General features: G+C 33.2%; 2 protein-coding genes across 4 annotated transcripts in view; both read left to right on the top strand.

The window, feature by feature from the left end:
* LOC145312991 (ubiquitin carboxyl-terminal hydrolase 45-like) overlaps positions 1-8440 on the top strand; it is a 25100-nt gene extending 16660 nt beyond the window's left edge. For all 3 annotated transcript variants that reach the window (XM_080152211.1, XM_080152210.1, XM_080152209.1), the window contains exons 21-30: positions 65-173; positions 658-831; positions 1524-1637; positions 2078-2191; positions 3166-3295; positions 3533-3607; positions 4000-4098; positions 4390-4497; positions 5108-6314; positions 7369-8440. In XM_080152211.1, the coding sequence (XP_080008337.1) occupies positions 65-173; positions 658-831; positions 1524-1637; positions 2078-2191; positions 3166-3295; positions 3533-3607; positions 4000-4098; positions 4390-4497; positions 5108-5170 (986 nt within the window). In that variant the 3' untranslated portion in view covers positions 5171-6314; positions 7369-8440. The remainder of the gene's footprint in view (positions 1-64; positions 174-657; positions 832-1523; positions 1638-2077; positions 2192-3165; positions 3296-3532; positions 3608-3999; positions 4099-4389; positions 4498-5107; positions 6315-7368) is intronic.
* Positions 8420-21143, top strand: LOC145312992 (bromodomain-containing protein 7-like). Its single transcript, XM_080152212.1, has 13 exons — positions 8420-8495; positions 9149-9297; positions 9819-9894; positions 10752-11214; positions 11571-11696; positions 17027-17097; positions 17226-17880; positions 18339-18691; positions 19425-19527; positions 19880-19992; positions 20348-20495; positions 20648-20869; positions 20994-21143. Exons 1-11 carry the CDS (start codon positions 8449-8451, stop codon positions 20352-20354), a joined length of 2163 nt encoding a protein of 720 aa, XP_080008338.1. The 5' UTR covers positions 8420-8448; the 3' UTR covers positions 20355-20495; positions 20648-20869; positions 20994-21143.

The raw sequence follows: 21143 nt of genomic DNA, 5'->3' as shown, positions 1-21143 counted from the left end.
TTCAATTTCAAGACCTGAGATATTTACCTATTTCCTTTACTTATCCCTTAATCCTTGAATAAAGGTGGAGGTGGTTGTAAAAAGAACTGGACCGCAGCTACTCGACAATCATTACTGATCAACATGCCACAGTTGGCTCCTGTACAGCTGGATAGCATGAATCTGGATCCTAGGTAAAAATGTTTATAAAAACAAAGCTTTGTCGTTTTAATGGCCAATGGCCATTCTTGTGTTTATTAATGAGAAATAACAATAGGTAGTGGAGTAATGTGTGTAAAAAAAATAAACGCTCCCCCCCCCCCCAAAAAAAAAAAAAATGCATACCATGCAGTTTACATATAAGATAACTGACAACAAGACTGTTGCAGGTTTCTTTCTTTGGTTTTGATTTTCCCTTAAAGTCCAGTTTTTTTTTGAAAATTCTTACCAAAAAAATTATACTGTTGGCAGACTCGAACCTTCTACATCTAGAGCTTTGTTAGAGCTTTAACTTACTTATTCAACTATCTTAATTTTACTTTAAATGATTTAAAGTGAATTTATAAAAACCTTTTAAATTGAACAAAAGTTAGTGTTCTAATCAAAGATTGAAATAAAATATCTAATCAAAATTCGAAATTTTAAAATATTTTAATTTCATAACCACATATTTAATAGGATGGAAGCATTGTGCAAGGGAATCAAACTATTGTCCACCAACCCGGAAAATGGTGATGGTGACCTTAGCAAAGATGACCTCGACGAGATTGACGAAGGAATAGAACATGAGGATAAAATGTCACGGCTTAGAAATGAGTGGACAGCGAGAACGCTGGTCAGTTTGGCACCCAGGTTAGTTTAGCAATTCTTAATTTATTTGTAGTGCATTATATCCAATTAAATCTATCTCAGGGATCTAAAGGGATAAGACAATTGCCGATATATTACTTTTGTATCTAGATTAAAATTAGTGGTTGAAACGTTTGGACACTCAACTTAATGAACCAATTTTTCAAATGCATTAAAAGTGCTTAAGCCAACGAATAATTAAACGTTAGGCATTAAAAAACATTAGACAGCTTTCGGCTTTTTACAGGGATCCCCTGCTCAGGGGGGGGGGGTGGTGGAAATAAGTGGTTGGAGGGAGAAAAAATGTAAAAATCCACCCCCCCCCCCCCCCCCCTCCTTGGTGAAAACTAAAAAATGTGAGGTAGGAGGGATAAAATAAATAAAATATAGAGTTCTTTAAATATTTTTCCATTTCCCCCCTATTTGGTGAGAAAAAACAAGGGGGGGGAGGAATAAAAAAATTTGTAGCAGGGGAAAAAAATAAATCTTGTGCAGAATATACAACCCTGGCTTTTTACAAGATAAAAAAAAGTTTTGTTAGCCCCGAGTGGCATAAAGTCCGGGCTAACAAACTCGTGGAAAATTGTCTGTAATTTGTTGGTTTATTATGATTTTTCAGTATGACTGAGAACCGTTCTAATCCAGTGGAAATTAATCGGTTTGAAAGCCATACTGAAAATACTATTATCTTGTAGATATGAAATGAGTGCCGGGGAATGTTCAGTTTACTCATGTTTAAACCAATTCACACAATCTGAACTTTTGACTGGTTCCAACAAGTGGGCCTGTGAAAATTGTACCGCTAATAGGTAAGAAATTTTTTTTCAGTAAAATGAAAAATTATGGTCAAAATTTTAACACTTTAAATGGTGATACTTCTATGTTTTTTTATGTGCATGTAAATTGTGGTTATATCCTCTCTTTTATAGAACTTAAATTTGAAATCTTCTGAAAAGCCCTGTTGTCTTGTTTCAATAGATATACTCCAGGAGAAAATTTGTCGTCAATTTTGGTTGCTAACTTAGACATTATTTAATTGTCAGTTTGTTCATCCAGTAGGAGGGGAGGGGAGGGGATGGTGTAAAGGTGGGGAGATCGTAATTTTTGCCACCTACAAGTTTTACTTTATTAGAGTACATAAAAATCTGGTGTAAGATCCAAGTAATACTAAATCCTTTCATATTTCAATGTAAAAAAATTTTAAATGTAATTATATTTGTGCCAAAGTTAATTTTTAATTGTTAATTAGAAATAAGAAAAATGAAGACGCTGAAAATGAGAATGAGAAACCAGTGTACACAAATGCCTCAAAACAATTTCTGATATTCTACCCTCCGTTGGTGCTAACCCTTCATCTCAAAAGGTAATTTATTAAAGGGTGTTTAAAAAAAAACCAATCGCTCACAATTTGAACCACCATAAGTACTTCAAATCTTGGAGATAGACCCCATAATGTTTAGAGTTTTTGATGGGGCATGCAAAAACCTTTCTTTAGACACCTTAAACAGGTTTCTACCTCAATCCTAGCCGATTTGGGATAAAAAAGGCAGACCCATCCAACATTGAGGCATGGCGGCTCTGTTTAAATCTAGTTCTTGATGTTTGTCAGGTATTTCTTTTTGATGCCAAATTGGCTAGGATTGTGTTAGAAACCTTGTTAAGGTGTCTAGAGAAAGGTCTTTACATGCCCCATCAAAAACCCTAAACATTATGGGGTCTATCTACAAGATTTCAAGTACTTAAGACGGTTTGTTCTTTTTTTAAAGAGACAAATTTGTCTTAATTTTATTATAAAATATGCACTTTCGGCGCAGGGCAAATTTTTCTGCAAGGGCTAGGTTTCGAGCTCTAGTGCTCTGGAAGAATGAGTAGATTTAAAATTCAATATTGTTTTATTATTGTCATTGCTTGGGCATGAATTGTACTATTTTATATTAGTTTTGGACCAAAACTGTAAGGTTTATATTGAAAAAAGTGAAGCGATTGGTTTTTATTTAAACACCCTTTATTATATAGGATTCATGGGTCGTCTGATTTATTGTATAAATAACATAATTCAAATTTATGTTAATTAGTTTAAGCTCTACAAAGAATATACAAAGTACAAAAAAAATAATTCAGATCCTGGTTTTTTTGATAGATCGAAAAAACTTACATGGGAGGGAGGGGTTGCTTTTAATATCCTAACTCTTTGGCTTTCATCTATCGTTTGAATTGGATATCAATTCTATTTCTGTATTTTAGACTGAATAAAAGTACAGGTAATTAATAAACTTAATAATATAAAAACTTTTTATTCACTGTTATTTTATCTCACTCTCTTTTTGTCTATTTTAGGTTCCAGCAGACGTTGGTTGGATGCCGCAAGCTAAACAAACACGTCTCCTTCCCATCTGTATTAGATCTAGCTCCATTCTGTTCCAGTACTAGTCTAGCTCTGTCCCATATGCAGCTCAATCAGAATAAGGTACATGATACATAGATAGATAGTTAAAAAAAACTAGACACACAAACTATTAAACTGTATTTTTTATTCACTAGAGTTTTATATTGAAAAGTTTTGTTAATGTAGATGTTTTTTTTTAACAGTTATTAAAGAACAGGTTATAGCTATAGTGTAACATAAATACACCTTAGAAATTTGGATTTAACTAACGTTAATGAATTCCTATTGTAACACATAATATTTTGTTTTAATATTCAGGTTTTGTATTCATTATATGGAGTAGTAGAACATTCAGGAAGGCTTCAAGGTGGACATTATACAGCCTATGTTAAAGTAAGTTGTTTCCTTGCTTCCCCCGTTCTTACCATATTTCATGTCACAACATTTCTTTCACAATATAATATTCATTTTGTTTCTTATTGAGTAATATTTATTTTTGTCATTTTTAGTAGCGAAGCTCCTCTATAATTCGAAATGTCCGTCCGTCTGTCATAGACAGAGAGAAGGAAACGTGATTTTCTCGGCTCCTATATAAAAGATAGTGAGATTCGCTTATTGGTTGGGGTGCTAGTTCGAACAAAGTTTCATTAAGATTTGCTTATTGATTGAGGTGCTAGATCGATTCCTAGATTTTCACGTCATAAATTTTACAAGGTTTCGTGATTTTTTATCTTAGCAGCGCTACCTAAGGCGATTGATAATAATTGTCCTTGATTTTCCCCCAGGTTCGTGCAGCCAACACAAGTGCCCGTGATATCTCCACCTATTTCTCCCCACCGTTGTCTAGAACTACAGATATACCAAAATTTTTAAGAGATTTGCAGGTAAAAATATTTTCTTTCATATTCCCAAACAAAAAAGTTATAACTTGTTTGATTCATAAAATTTTAAGTTGATTTTTTCCCCATTTATTTTGAAAATGGTTGGATTAATAGTAATACAGTCTTTACAAAATATAAAATAAGTTTTAATAAAGATTTTATCTTATTTAAATTGTAAAAGAATTATATTCTCAAAACTTTAAATGTAAATTGTCATAAGGAAAAATCCTTTTAAATGGTCAATTTTTTGTTCGTTTTTTTGCAATTGGAAGGTAATGAATAAATTTTATGTAGAAAAAGTTCCAGGACTGGTCTGACAATTCTGGTAATCCTGCGGACACCCCTGACCTTTCCAGCCAGCCTAAACGATGGTTCCATGTGTCAGATACGGCTGTAAGCGAGGTAATATACAATATACATAGGTAGATAGATACAAATAAAGATACTCTAGAAAGGTAATAAAATTATCCGATGAGAAATCATCATCTAACAAGCGTTCATAGGGTGAGTCTAGGGGGGGGGGGGGGCTTACAACTTCCTGAATATTTAAATTTGGAAGGCTTGATCTTTTCTTTTCTTTATTACCTCAATACCCTGTTCACGCAACTGCTTGTACTGGATAGTCTAACAGACAAACGAAAATAAAATGATGGATAGAAAAACATGCTTCAGGGGTGTATATTCTACATGGGATCCCCTGCTCAGGGGGGGGGAAAAAAAAATAAAAATAAGTGGTTGGAGGGAAAAAAAATGTAAAAATTAAGAAAACTGAAAACATTTTTTCCATTTCCTCCCCCTCCTTGGTAAAAAAAACTTTAAAAAATGTGTGGTAGGAGGGCTAAAATAAAGAAAATATAGAGTTCTTTAAATATTTTTCCATTTTCCCCCTACTTGGTGAGAAAAAAACTAGGGGGGGAAGAAAAATAAAAAATTTTGTAGCAGGGGGAAAAAAATAAATCTTGTGCAGAATATACACCCCTGACATGCTTTCTTATAACTTTTATTTTTGTAGGTTTCAGAGGAGAAGGTGTTGAAATCCCAAGCGTACCTGCTTTTCTATGAGAGATTCTTGTGATGCTTGCTCTACTCTGCTCTGCACCAACTTTGGTTATATTCATTCTTGTTAGTAGTTGGAAACCAATTTTGTCTCTGAAAGTATCGTCAAAAAAATATTAAGATAAGTTAACATTAACAGACAATTAAAATATAAATATGCCTTTTTCTGTGTGCCTCTGAAGACAAACCAATAATATTAAACTTATTATTTAAATACTTGCAGGCAAAAATATAAGAAGAAAAAAAATGTAAATTATATTTTGAGAATTTTTTACATCAAATAAAAAATCTTGTCAAATTAAAGTCTTCATACTCTGGGTTCTTTAGTTAGATAGTGACAGAAAATCACACAATGCTAAGAACCCAGTTTTTCTTTAAAGAGCTGTGATGACTTCTTTAGTTTGTTTAATTATTGGATAAATGCTCATTCTTTAGAAGGGGGCAGGGTGTTTAAAAAATCAATTGCTGCTGTTTAATTCTTGAAAAAGAATCATTCTTTAAATGGGGGCAAGGTGTTTCAGTATTTATTTGTTGCAATAACTGATTCCTGTCTTCGACTTTTGACTTTTTTTTATTTTTTCACTTAAAACATTAAATCAATAAGCTAAGTATTAAAGCCCCCCCCCCCCCCCCGTTTTAGTCAATTTAGACTTGAATAGACTTTAAGATTATTATCATATAATTGAGCTTAAAATAATTTTCTCTAAAATTGGTTGTTCACCTAAGTGTAAAAATATTAAAAGATCCTATTTTGGTCTTAAATCTGTTACTTTTTAAAGTCTTCCTTTAATTATCCAAATGACATTTATATTATCTTCAAGTTATTGAATTCTTAAATATTAAAAAAAAAGTATTTTATATTCTAAACATTCCCCTAAATATTCCTTTTAAAGTACTTTTTGATAATTTTATAAAATAATTCTCTTAAATTAAAACTTCACATCAAAAATAAATACAAAGTTCCTTAACCTTTTTAGTTCCTTAAATGCATTCAACATGAATTAGACCTTCAAATTAGTTTTTCAATATTGTTTTATAACCCAAATGAAACAAAATTTTAGTATTTGTGTTCTATATAGTTATAAAAAGACATAGTGTATTAATTAATAGTCCTTTAGATTTAATTAAATATTTGTTTTTATAGAACAAAAAGACATGGAGAGGTTTAAATAATGCAAATGTTTTATTATAGTTTTCTAGTATGTTTTGTTATAAATGAGGACAATTCATTAAAGAGATTTGAAAGATTTACTACAAAGTCAACAAAAATCACAAAAAATAATGTACCAGGCTAAGTGGTATATCTCTCCTAATCTTTTACTTGAATATCCCACCTTTTAACTGGATTTTGTTTAAAGGGGATCATGCACGAACGAGAGCAAGTGATTCGAAGCACCTTCCAGCAATGATTCTAAACGTTTTTGTGTTGAATATATTTTTTTTAGTTGGTATAACTACAGTGTGTTTTTTTATGAGAACTTTTTTGAAAGCAATTTTACCCCACTTATAGTTATCAGAATTTAATGATTAATGGCTTATTTTCTTCGTTTTTTAAGGCAATTAACAGAACAACAAAAAAATATTTCAGTGTTAATCTAAAATTCAAAACTTAGGTGTCAACATCTAAAAATGGTTTTAGCGCATTTTTCTTATGCTCAAATAATCAACCTTTTGCAAGAATGGCTGCTAAACACTTCAAAGTTGAGATATAGAGCTAAAAATGTATACAGATACTATTAGGGACATGTACTAGAACATATCAAAGTTTGAAGGTCATATCTTAACCAGGGAGGGAGTACTGGCCCCCCAAAGTCGACTACAGAAAATCCATTTTTTTAAAGAAAAATGCGCTAAAACCATTTTTATATGTTGACACCCAAGTTTTGAAATTTAGATTTTAATGTACTTTTTAAATAAAAACTGAAATATTTTTTTGTTGTTCTATTAATTGCCTTTAAAAACAAAGAAAATAAGCCATTAATCATTAAATTCTGATAACTATAAGTGGGGTAAAATTGCTTTCAAAAAAGTTCTCATAAAAAAAAACACACTGTATATCAAACAAAACCATAGTATATTTACGAAAAAAATATTTAGAATCACTGCTGGAAGATGCTTACAATCACTTGCTCTTGTTCGTGCATAGTCCCCTTTTTGTCTTAAAATTTAAGTGCCAGAAACCAAACTAATCAATCTCTCTATTTCTTCATAATATAGCTATAATATATATTAATAATTCTATACAAATTTGTGATATTACATACATCATATTAGATATATTTTTAGAAAAGGTTATCTACTCAATTTTATGTGTGTGGTCATCCATGTTTTTCATGGATGACAAATTGTTAAAATTATTGTTTTGGCATTATTTTAAGTAGTGCATCTTAAGTATCAATATTATTTCCTTTTTATTAGTGTTGGGCCGGATATCCGGCCGTTTTAAATATATGGCCGGATACCGGATATTGAAAATATCCGGCTGATTTCTAAAGACGGATAACGTATATCCGGCATTAGAAATCAGCCGGATATCCGGTATCCGGCCAAAAAAAGTATCCGGCTCAACCCTACTTTATATTTTAAACAAAAATATTAAGCAATGTATTACTTTAATGCGCTATTTAGAAATTGTTCTATTACTGTTTTAAATCTTTTTAGACATAAGTTATTTTTAAGTAAAAAAATGCCTTAAACTATATTTTCTAACTTTAAAATATCAGCTTATGCTTAAAAAGATTTAAAATTAGAAATTACATAAATAAATGTGGAATGGGGATAATAATTTTGAAAATCTAGGATTGTAAAGTATAGATTTGGGTAAACATTTGATTTTAAGTAAGTTATTGTGTGTGGGATTATGAAATTATGGTTGGAAATTTTTTTAGTAAAACTTATTCAAACATTTGCTTAAATCTATAATAGGTATTATATTAAAATGATCCTAATTTTTGTCTTGTAAATCGCATCGCATTATAGACAGCTTTCCGAGTATATTGAAATTAAAAATTATAATATTAAAACCAGTTTTGTAAACCCCAGAAGGCCGAAGGTCTGGCCTATTAATTTTATGATTTTAAATTCTAATATTCGTTGAAAATTGTCTGTAATACGATACATGATTTTTCAATATGACTTTATGGAATCACCTTATAGACTAGTCAATCAGTTTTTTTAAATAATTAACCCCATTTTTCATACGTTTAACAATGCTCTTAATTTAAGAGTATTTTTAACTCTTTCCTTTTCTAGTCATCAAATTGTTATAAAAATGTTTTTTTTTTTCAGAGTTTCCATATGATGGGGAAAAATAAACACAAAAATGAAAAATATAAACATCACAGGTGACTTATTTCTTCATTATTTGTGGGCCTAGCAATACAGTTGTCAATCTTATTATTGGGCCCCGCAAAACCACAATGTGAGATAATAATACAAGACAATCTGTTCAATAAGTAAATTTGCAATATTCAAGAAAACCAAGTATCCTAGATTTCCAGCAAATTTGATATTCAAAAGAAAATATTTGAACTTGCTGTACAAATTACCAGTATACATTTATATTTTAATTTTTTGGGGGAGGGTAAATAATTGAAATTGAGATTTTCCCCCTTTGGACGTCTATGCTTGTAACTTGGCAAAACACAAACCTTACCAGGGGTGTATATTTTCAAATTTGACCCTGCTGAGGGGGGGGGGGGGGGTGGGAAATATAAAATATGTGTTGGGGGGAAAAATTTTTAAAAATGTACAAATTAGAACTGAAAGCATTTTTTTCCATTTTTCTCACATTTTTGGTGAAAAAAACTAAAAGAATATGTGGGAGGGGGGATACTATGAATAAAATAAAGAGTTTTGAAAATATTTTTCCATTTTATTTCCTTCCTTGCTGGAAAAAACTATGAGGGGGAAAAAAATAAAAGTTTTTGCAGCAGGGGGAAAAAATGAATCTTGTGCAGAATATACACCCCTGAACCTAACCTAACTATTTGTTTAGTGGTGAGTACGTAGAAGGAAGCCCCGCAGGGATGAGTATACCTGGAGTTCCTGGAGCAGGGATGAGTATACCTGGAGTTCCTGGAGCAGGGATGAGTATACCCGGAGTTCCCAAACTTATTGTCAAGTTTGGGTCTGATCTCACACCAGGAATGTTAAATGAATAATTTAGAAGAAAAATGATGAAAACCGTAATATAATGGATATAAAATACGTGGATATTGTGAGAGATTCTTGAATACCCAGATAAAAATGTTTCTGCAAGCTGGTTAATTTTGAAGAAAAAGAATAAAAGAGGTTTAGCAATGAGAACAAACTTGAATATTTACCAAAGTTCAAACACTAATGTTTCCCAAATATTAAAAGAACTCTATATTTTATTTATTTTATCCCTCCTACCACACATTTTTTTAGTTTTTTTTTCACCAAAGAGGGGGGAGGGAATGGAAAAAATGTTTTCAGTTTTCTTAACTTTTACATTTTTTCCCCTCCAACCACTTATTTTTTATTCCCCCCCCCCCCCTGAGCAGGGTCAATTTGAAAATATACACCCCTGTTTGCAAGATAAGTGCCGTAATTTTATCATAAAACAACGATGTTTAAAAGTTAGTGCTACTTAGTGTAGCTACTATAGTTTGAAATATCAAATTTAATTCATTTTTCTGAACTAGAACGAGTAGAATCCCCTGGTGAAATTTTATCATATCCATTACAAACAGAGCAAGATCAGTATCAATATCATCATAGGTAATTTTACTAGGGTTTATCCGGATATCCATCCGGATACCAAACATGAAAACTATCCGGATATCCGGCTGATTTTTAAAGCCGAATATCCAGTCGGATATCCGGCGTTGGCCAGATATCCGGCAAATTACCGGCATTATAAATCAGGCAGATATCCGGTATCCCGCCAAAAAAGAATCCGGCCCAACCCTAAATTTTACAAGTTGGCGGAAAAGTTTCGTGCTCCAGTCAGTCAATTGGGGGTTGGGGTATACGACTGTGAATTACATTGGTACCCAAAGTTTCATAATACGGTAACTAATTGGCTTAAAACTTTGGGTACTTTTATTAAATCTTGTTTGGTTAGTATAATTCTCATTTTTTCGCCTAAAAGGGGTAATTTTGTTTATTTTAATTAGGGATGAGCGGGCACGGATTAAGGTCTCTGAATCATATCCTTATGATACAATCGTTAAAAATAGTACTTGAAGCTGATTTTGACAAAACAATGCACAGTTAGGAACAGTAAACTGATGGTTTTGTATGAGTAAAATTCAGTCACTTTCCACCAGATTTATTATTATTTTTTCTTTATTGCAGTTAGGAAATATAAGAGGGATTTAAATAGGAATTAAAATGGTTTAAATGATTCTCTATTATAAACTAGCGGCTACGCCTTTAGAGGCCTCTGAGGGGGGGGGGGTAATTTTTTCTAGGGGTGATTTCTCTTAGGAGGGTGGTGGTGGTACCCTCCCCAAAAATATTTATAAATCTTCCCGGGACCTATGAACCCGATTGGTTCAGCGGTTATCGAAATCTTAAGCATTAAACGGACAGACATCAAGCTACTTTGTATTGTAGATGATATTTTATTTTAGACACAAAGAGAAGAAGAAAAAGAAAAAGAAGGACAAGAAAAAGCGAGATGACAAGGAGCGGAGCGGAGACCACCGGACAGACAGGGAGCACAGGCACCACCACAAGAAGAAAAAGAAACGGGAGTATGACAGCGGTGAAAGTGGGGAACGGCTGGCGCCAAATTTGGGCGGCGCAGCTCATTTACAATTGCCCCCCACCCAAATGTCCTCCGTCCCCGGCTCACAATACTATCACAATGTCACACAACAAACGCCGACATCGGCGGCGGCGGCGGCCCTACAGCCGTCGTTAAGTGACGGCGGCGGTGCAAATCCGCCGCCCGCCAAAATTCCTAAGTTGGACATTGCAAGTGACAGTGACGCTAGTGTTGGCGGGAGTTTGAGTGGTTTGAGCGGCGGCATGGTATCGCCGAAAATGGAAAATGCCGCCGATAGATCCAGTGCCTCTACAACTCAAAGACAGGTTTTTAACTTTTTTTTTTGGGGGGGGGGGGGCTTATTGATTAATATAAGATAATGCATAAATCAAAACACACAAAATACCAAAAAAAGATATCTAGGGTTTTAAGTTGGTAACGGAAGAAATCATAATGGTACATCTCAGAAAGTTTTACAACAAATTAAAATTGGAAAATAGATTTTAAAAACTAATTTTTGTTTAAGGTATCGAAATGGTTTTAAATATTTTAATTTATCTTATGAAGGTACACTTTAATAACATAGGTAAGTTTCATTAAAAATATTTTTTGTAGGTAGGCAAAGTTTGACAAGAAAAGTTTAAAAAACTTACAAGCTTATTATCCTAATTGTTTATTTTAGAAGTCAACGTTGTTGACCAAAGTGTTGGAGTACCTGATAGCGATGTTGGAGAGGAAGGACGTGACAAACTTTTTTTCTCAACCTGTATCTGATACATTTGCTCCCGGATACTCACAAATAATCAAGGCACACATTCTTCAATTCATATAAAAGAATAAAAATTATCAAGGATGGGTGGGATTAGGGTTGAGCCGGATTCCGGTTTGGTCGGATATCCGACCGGATGATGACCTGCTTTTTTCAATATCTGGCCGGATACCTGATATTAAAACTATCCGGATACCAGATATCCGGCTGATTTATAATGCCGGATATCGAATGTTGGCCAGATTTCCGGCCCTACCCTAGATGGGATTTTGTTCTGTAAATTGTCCCTAAAGTTTTATTACCACATTGCCTTATCTCAAAATGTTGGTTACTTTTATCGAATTTTGATTGGTTGGTTATTCACTCATATTGTTCAAACATTTCAACCAATAATTTTCATTATTTTTTTTATCTATTTTCTACACTAGTCGCCGGGAGGAAAAAGCAGTTTTTTGAAAGGGGCTATCTGAGATTATTACAGATTCTGATATATACATATATAGACTAATGAAAAATGCAAAAAACGAAATCAAAAGCGTTCCTTCTTCGGAGAAAATCCGGGAAAAAGATTTTAGCTATTTTTAACCTAAAATTCACAGTGGCAAGCCAAAATATATTTTAAATATGTCATTGCTCAGCACATAAAAAAGGTAGAAAAATGCTATGCATACCATTGGAAAGCTTATAACCTCTATGTTTTATATTAGTATATTACGTTTTTGTACTATTACTAGTTTTTGAGCTATCCTCTGAAATATGCACAAGTTTTGAAAATGCAGTTTTTTCCTTGAATTTTAAGTTTAATACTTGTTACACAAACCTAACCTTTTAAAAATTATATTGCTTAGCACCTAGAGTTATATAACTATTCTATATAGATATCTTTGTATATTTTAGGTACATTGGGTAGGTACTTTAAATTTTTGCTTAATAAAAAATTGTCTTTGAAATGTGTATAGTAACATAGTTTGTAGTAAGAACCAAGTAGGGAGGGGGAAAATTTATACACTTATAGGCAATGAAATTCAGTATAAAATTTTGCCATGGATGTTTTTAGGCTTGTTGTTATAGCCATTAAACTGATTCTTTATGTAAAATCTCTAATATGATTAAATATACCAGTAAACCTAATGTTTGGTATTTTCCTTCAAGGGGTCAGTGGGGTAAAACTGCACCCAAAACTACTAAAACTTCACAGTGGGATCTTTTGCCAAAAAACGGGACATTAAGGGTAGACAAAAGTAAACATCAATAAAAAAGCTTGTATTTGACAAAATGATGTGATTTCTTTTGCTTTAACTCAAAAATAACATAAATTTTGCTCCTGTTAACTTCTATTGTGCATTTGGTATGTACGTCTTGCTGTTTTGGAGGAGCGAAGCTACCCTATTTTTAAAAAATCTATAAACCTTCATAATTTTAGTTAGGATAGGAATATTTTAACAAAATCAACGTCTATGTAAATATTTCTTCAATGCAAACAATGTTTGTGAACATGAATATAGCGTCAGGTGCACCCAGTTCGAGTCCCGGCATTTTTAGGTAGGTCCAGTATAAGTAAAATAGGACACTAATAAGGCATGTTTTCTAATGTTTTTTTTTACAGATATAAACAACAATAACATAATTTTCAAAACACTTTTGATTTTGTGTTAATACCTTTATTCTAAGTCTAGCTATCTTCATTTAAAGTTTGTATAAGAATATAAACATAATTACTAATATTATATTCTCTCTCAAACGTATATTTCTCTCTCTCTCTCTGATGAGTATATAATGTTTTTGCAATATTATAATTAATTCGCAAATTTGAATTTCTGCTGGACCAAAACCAGTTAGAAATACAAATTTTTTTAGAAAACATGAAATTTAGCAAATTTAATTGCTAAAATAAAAGTATTTATAAGTCATCTTTTTTTAAGGACTCCTTGTTCCCTTAAATGTCCATTATAACAGCGAGAACGGCAAAAATCGTTAAAAATAACGCCTACGGCGGCAAATAACGGCGAAATGGTTGGCCGGAGGCAAATAATGCATAAGTAAAGAAAGATCCGCCTCAAAAAGTTTGAAAACATTGCAGAGATGACTTTGGGCTCTAAATTGACTCCTTCCCCCTCTAACGGGGGAAAATTTGAAATTAACAAGAACGAAATTGTTCAAACTATGCAATGTAAAATGCTCAATTACTCAAAAACGGACAAGAGGCCCCAGGTTGTGAAAACTGTTATATACACAATACATGTTGTATATTGATATTATTATTGCAAAACCCGGGGCCTCCTGTCCGTTTTTGGGTAAAATGGAGAAAACTGATTTTTTGGGGTTAAAAATCTTAATATTTTTGGTGAAATTCTCTCACAAAATGTCAATTTACACCATCAAAAAAATATTTTTTTAAATTTTTTCTTTAATTAGACATTGGTACAGGTATCTGAAAAGTACCTCAATAAATTTTTTTTTTCATAAGATGAAAATAAATGTATTTTTTGTTGCTTTGAAAAAATTGTGTAAAAAAATCTGGAAAATCATCAAAACTGAAAAGAAATTTTTCACTACCTTTTTTAAAAATGGCATAAATCCGCCAAAAATGAATATTTTTAAAAAAATTTCTTTTCTAGCTGTCTACTTACAGCCATTATTAGGTCCTAGGATAGATAAAAGTCGATTTTAGATTTTTCGGATGTCCCGATTTTTTTCAAAAGATCCCACTGTGAACTTAAAGTTCTGGGCTTATTTTTATAGATATCAAGCTGATTTTATTAAGGTATACTTTTTTTGCATAATTGAGCCAAGTAGCCACTTTTTATTTCATTTTGGCACTTTCCTCCTTGGAGCTATTGGGGTAAAACACTCCCCAAAACACTAAAATTTAAGCCTTTAAGGCTTGAGCTTATTTATAGAGATTTCAAGCTGATTTTTTAATGTAAACTTTTTCACATAATTGAGCTAAGTAGCAACTAAAGATTTCATTTTAACACTTTCTTTCTAGGTGGTAGTGGGGTGAAAGACCCCCTAATAATTAAGTTATAAGATCCAAGGGGGGGGGGGAGTTTATATAATTTTTATAAATTTGGTACAAAATTTTGCTCTAGATGTTTGGGCTTGTTATTATAGTTATCAACCTGATTATTTGTAAAATCTCTTATATCCTATTATATAAAGTAGTAAGCTATTTTTGTCTGTAGCAAAGGATCTCTGTAACCGCTGGTCAGATATGGTCCTTCTATAATGTGTAGCTTCTCATAGGTTCTGGGAAGGTTTCTAACTATTTTGGGGGAGGTTACAATCACCCTCCCAAGGGAAATCACCCTAAAAAATGAACTCTTCCCATTTTTAAAAACTTTTCTTTTAATAAGTACAATTGTAAGTAGAGGGGTCACCTTCACCACAAGGGCCTCTAGAGTCCTCTAGGGCCTAACCGCTAGTGATTAAATATATCAGAAAGTCTTAAGTTTTGGCACTTTCCTTCGAGGGGATAGTTTGGGGGGGGGGGGGGGGTAAAACTGACCCCAAAACTACTAAAACTTTAAGTTCTGTGCTTATTTTTAAAAATATTGAGCTAAAAATAAGGACTATATCATTTTTTTCAATTATGTGAAATTTGTTTTAATCAAAGTTCAACATGATATCTTTGAAAATAAGCTCAGAACTCATAATTTTTGTATTTGGGTGTGTTTTACCCCACTAGACTCAAGAAGGAAAGTGCCATAAGGAAATCTGTAATAGCTACTAATTCAATTAATATTAAAAAAATTAGTTTGATATCTTCAAAAAAAATCTCATAGCTTATAATTTTAGTGTTTTAGAGGCTTTTTTACCCCACAAGCCCCTAGAAGGAAAGTGCCAAAATTCAATTTTTAAAGTTTTACAGGTAGATCTATTCATATAAGATTTAAAAAAAGAATCATTTAATGACTATAACAACCATCCAAACAGCCAGGGCAAAATCTGGTACTGACTTATGATTTTAATGTTTTAGGGAGTGCCAAAATGAAAAAAAAAACATAAATTAAAAAAATCTTCTTGACATATTTAAAAATAGGCTCATAACTACTCCAAGGAGGAAAGTACCAAATGAAATCTTTAGTGACTACTTAGCTTAATTATGTAAAAAAGTTTACATTAAAAAATCAGCTTGATATCTCTAAAACTAAGCTCAGACTTTAGATTTTAGTGTTTTTGAAGCTGTTTTACCCCACTAGCCCCTAGAAGGAAAGTGCCAAGATTCAATTTTCAAAGATTTGCTGGCAGATCATATCATATAAGAGATTTTACAAAAAAAATCAGGTTAATGACAACAAACCCAAAAACATCCAAGGCAAAATTTTATACTGAATTGCATTGCCTATAAGTGTATAAACTCCCCCCCCCCCCCCCCCCAAAGTACAAACATTTCAAAGACAATTTTTAATTAAGCTAAAATTGAAAGTACCCAAAGTACCTAAAATATACAAATATCTATAATACAAAGTAGCTTGATGTCTGTCCGTCTGTCTGTCTGTCTGTCCGTCCCTTATTATCTTGTTAACCACTGAACCGATCAGATTCTACTTTTCAGGGTATATACCTATTGGTCCTGTGGTGGTTTTACGCTATATTCTTGAGGGGGTGGGACACCTCCAACCCCCCAAAAAAGAAAATCCCCCCCCCAAAAAAAATTCCTTTATTTTATTATTTTTTAAATTACCTCATAGGCCAAAGCCCCTAGAGGCTAGGGAAAAAGCCGCTAATATCTATATAAAATAATTATATAACTCTAGGCACTAAGCAATCAGATTTAAGGTTTGTGTAACAAGTATCAAACTTAAAATTCAAGAAAAAAATGCATTTTTAAAATTTGTGTATACTTCAGAGGATAGCTCAAAAAAAAATAATAGTACAAAAACGTAATATACTAATATGAAAAATAGAGTTTATAAGCTTTTCAATGGTATGCGTAGCATTTTTCTACCACTTCTAGGTGCTGAGCAATGACATGTTTAAAATGTTTTGCAGGATTGCCAATGTGAATTTTAGGTTTAAAATAGCTTAAATCTTTTTCCCGGATTTTCTCCGAAGAAGGAACGCTTTTGATTTCGTTTTTTGCATTTTTCATTAGTCTATATATGTATATATCAGAATCTGTAATAATCTCAGATAGCCCCTTTCAAAAAACTGCTTTTTCCTTCCGGCGACTAGTGTTCTAATAAATGAATAAGAGCATAAATGTCTTTGTTGAAATCATAATTATCACAAATTATATTTTTTAAGTACTATTATTGAAACCAACTTTTATTATTTCCCGGATTTTTTTTTGGCATTTTTCGTAGATTTTTATGTAGGTAGGTATTTTAATTAATATGAAAAACAAGAATGTGTGGTTTGACTAGGAACCTATGGACTTTTCCACAATGAATGAGAAAATTGAAGAGAACAAGTATGAGAACCTCAACCAGTTTAGGTAAATTCTTTGCTTATATCATGCATCTTACAATACAATAGCATGCCATAATTGTTATTTAAGAGGAATTTTATTGCATGGCTAAGCCTACTTTTTTTTAAATTCACAGAAATTTTATTATTTTTTAGACGTGATTTTGAATTGATATGCAAGAACTGTATGATGTACAACACCCCCGAGACTGTGTATCACAAGGCGGCCCAACGGCTGCTCCTGCAGGGTAAACGAATACTGTCGCCCGACCGGCTGCGGGCCCTGGCCGACAACCACATACCCATATTGCAAGAATTAACGCCCGACCTGCTGGGCTTCGATATCAAGACTGAAACGCCCGAAATGATGTCTTTCGAGGACGAACGAGATTGTGCAAAGATAATCGCCGAAATCCGCGGCAGCGTTCGTCGGCCGGCCAACCGTTTCGAGGCCATACCGGATAACATGACGCCGGAGGAGATTGCCAGCCAGGCGGCGAATGCCGCCAAAAATGCGTCAAATAGGCTGAAGCGGCGGCGGCCCGGCGGTCAAATGGGCTATCTGTGCCAGAAACCGGACGGTACAACGAGCTTAGCCATTGTCGCGCCCGCCTCCGTGGTCGTTGAAGGCGGCGATAAAACCGTTACGCTTGGCCAACTCATAGGCCGTGTTAAAAACGGCGCCTCTGCGTTGCAAGGATTTAAGGAGGATCGGCGGAATTGTGTGAAAGCTTTTAATCCTATTTACTATGGAGCTTTCAGCTCATACGGCCCAGCCTATGATTCTACCTTTGCCAACCTAACCAAACAGGCAAGTGTAAATGGATAAATAAATGTGCAAAAAAAAACCGGCATTCTTCTTGGTCAGTTGCATATCTATTGAGATTAGTTGGAGTTTTTTTTAGCTATCAACGTTTCTTTTTAACTCTGCATTTAATTTGGTCGAGTTATTTAAGGTTCAGACCAATGCTATAACGTAATGTAAATGTCGTTATACCTTAAGATTTTCAATTAATACTAAGTTGGATTCTTAAAAATTTTTAAGCTCACTGACTCACCAAAATCAGTGAGGCTTGCTAAAATGTTTTTTTTTTTAAATCCTCCAAAATCGCATAGGTAAAAATCTGCAAAAATTAAATAAAATCATAAAAGGGTGAATAGCATACGATTTTGTTTAATTTTTGTAGATTTTTAATTTTTGTTCTTATTATATTATTGTTATTTTTTTTTATAAATTCTCATTTACTCAATCCTTTACTCTTGGAACAGGAAACTGAATTGGTGTACAATACCTACGGCGATGACGTGGGGGTGGCCTACGCGGAGAGCATCAAAAATTTTAGCAAAAACTGTGAATACGCCACCATCATAGTGGACAATCTACTTGACATCCTGACGGGCAATGAACACAAGAAAACTAGCAAATATATTGAGGAACAAAAGTTGTTGAGGTCCGAGGAAAGTTTAGTGAAATCTGCCTTCAACCAAGCGTCTAGTAATGGTAGTAGTAATGGTGCTTCGCCGCAAGGCGACAGCAGCGTAGATTTTGACTCCCTGCGAAGTTTGGCCAAGGATGGCATTGATATGAGCTTTTTAGAGTCCTTGCAGACACAGTATACCAGGTAAATCATTTTTTTGTGCTATTCCTTAAAGTGCCTAGCGAGCAATGAAACCCCTCCCTCTTATTATAACATATACCTGGGGTGCCCTAGCCCTGCGGTGCGACCTTGTACTCAATATGACCCTCTAAGTACAAAACATACAAACGAAAAACTACTCCAAATCCACTCCCCCCCTTATTTTCTTTTGTTTCAAAATAGGGAATAAGTTTCTATGCTTAACTAGTCACTGTAAATATAAGCTTTATATCTATAATTCAAACTAGAATGATATCTGTCCGTCAGTCTGAAGCTTAAGATCTCGATAACCAATGAACCGATCGGATTCTACTCTTCAGGGTATATACCTATTGGTCCTGTGGTGGTTTTAAGCTATTTTCTCGGGGGGTGGGACACCCCCAACCCCTCATAAAACAAAAAAATCCCCCCCCATTTTTTTTTTTTTTTTTTTTGTAGAAGAATTCTTTTGTAGAAATTTTCTTTTGTAGAAGATTTCTTTTGTAGAAAATTTCTTTTGTAGAAGATTTCTTTAATTCTTCTTATTTTTTTATTTTTTTGTTGTCATCTCTTGGGGCAAAGCCCTTAGAGGCTAGGGGCGAAGCCGCTAGTTAGATAATAATTGACAATTTCTGTATTTGAATTATTAAACCTTTTTATCTTTGAATGGAATGATTATTGATCATCTAAGACGATTGTGTATTATTTTCCTTAAACTTATATTTGTTCTAATCTGCAGGTTACCAACCACTCGACTGGACAAGAATGCTGTGCTGTTGGAATCTTTGAGAGATGTGCAACATCAACGGTTGTCTGGCCCACCACCACAACATCTGGGACAGGTAGTAATAGGCCTTTTGCAATAACTAAAGGAAGTAGGGTTAGTAGGAGGGGAAATAAGGAATAGGGTTGTGGGAAAATTTTCACTTATAAATGTTTCTCGGAATCTGGGTCCCTTGTCCCTGCTATGCAACATTTATGAAAGAAAAACAAATAATCGTTGATGATAGATCGACATTTAGTTATATTTATAGATTGGTTTATCAGAGTTTTTCGTTTCATTGATTGATTAGTTGCTTGCATGTTGAAGTTACTGATTGATATTAGTTGAACTGAAAGATACATTATTTTTATAAAACCATTGTGGTCCAATTAGTAAGATTATTATTGGCTAAGAAAGATTTATCTTTTAAGGTGACTGGTCCGTCCAACGATGAATGCGCAATATCTGAGCGGGTACAACAAAATCTTGTGTCTTTAGTTGCTGAAACAGCCAGGCCAACTGATGTTTTTATACAGGGCGGCAGGTAAACAACTTCTAGATGATTTTTTCCGGACTATTAGATCAAAGCTTTCCATTTCAAAATATTTAACAACATTTTTATATTTTAGCAAAAAAAAACGTTTTTTAAAAACCAGTCTTATAGTAAATTTTGTCGTAATTTAGAAGCAAACAGACTGTCATATCAATATTTATTCTGTACAATCAAATAAAAGAAAAACAATTAAAAAGTACATAAATCAAGTATCAAATCTTTGCAGTATATTGTCGGACAAAAACATATGCAACTTCCTTTTACAGAGAAATAAACCAGAAAAAAACTTAAATTTAATATTTACTGTCTAAGAAGATTACAACCTTAACAATTATTTTAATTTCAGATCTTAGGAAGATGAAAATTGAGCCACCACTAGTCCAAACCCGTCTGCTCTACACGTTGAATATAAAAAATCTACAGCGGCATTCTGCACGCGCGCAATATTCAGTTTTACACATTGGAACAGGAAGAGATGTTCTAAAAAATAGATAGTAAAACAAGGCAGACATTGATTTAAGTAAAATTGAAAAAATTTTGATTAGAAATAAACTCTTTTTAGTGTTGAATATCATTAAGGGAATTATCTATTTACAATCACACTTCAATGAATCTTAGTCTCTCCTTTTCTACTATTTGTTATTAGGAATTTCTTTGCCTGATTCCACTTGCATAATAGCACTTTTAGATAGATACACACTCACACATACATACATACATACATCATACTTTTATGTTCATTGTAAACAGGGGAAAATAATATTTTGAAGAATAGATAGTTGAACAAGGCTTAACATTAAGCTTTCCAACGTTTACTTAAATTATACTTAAATCTTGTCCAGAGCTGGATCTTTAAATCATTTTAGTGGTGAGCCAGATCGGGGTGAGCCAACTTTCCACCAATGAGAGCACAGCATTTTATGAAATGCCGCGCTGTGATTGGCTGAAATTTGGCTCACCCCGATCTGGCTCACCACTAAAATGACCTAAAGATCCAGCTCTGTTCGACATTTATTTATCAAGATGTTTATCCCCCATTCTCTGATTGTAATTTTACAAATTATGTTTTTATGGTTACACATTACAAATATTGTTTTTTAGGATATCAATGATCTTATTGTTTTACACTTAATGTACATCAG

This window comes from Acartia tonsa, chromosome 3 (assembly GCF_053477335.1).
Source record: "Acartia tonsa isolate MP-2025a chromosome 3, ASM5347733v1, whole genome shotgun sequence".
NCBI lineage: Eukaryota > Metazoa > Arthropoda > Copepoda > Calanoida > Acartiidae > Acartia > Acartia tonsa.
This window is presented reverse-complemented; position numbering and strand designations above follow the sequence as displayed.

What these genes read in the sequence shown, in the direction of transcription:
- LOC145312992 (XM_080152212.1), top strand. Translation starts at nt 8,449, where the DNA reads ATGATGGGGAAAAATAAACACAAAAATGAAAAATATAAACATCACAG. An exon ending in CAGTATCAATATCATCATAG is followed by an intron (nt 9,895 to 10,751) that starts GTAATTTTACTA and finishes ATTTTATTTTAG; the next exon opens with ACACAAAGAGAAGAAGAAAA. An exon ending in GAGAACCTCAACCAGTTTAG is followed by an intron (nt 17,098 to 17,225) that starts GTAAATTCTTTG and finishes ATTATTTTTTAG; the next exon opens with ACGTGATTTTGAATTGATAT.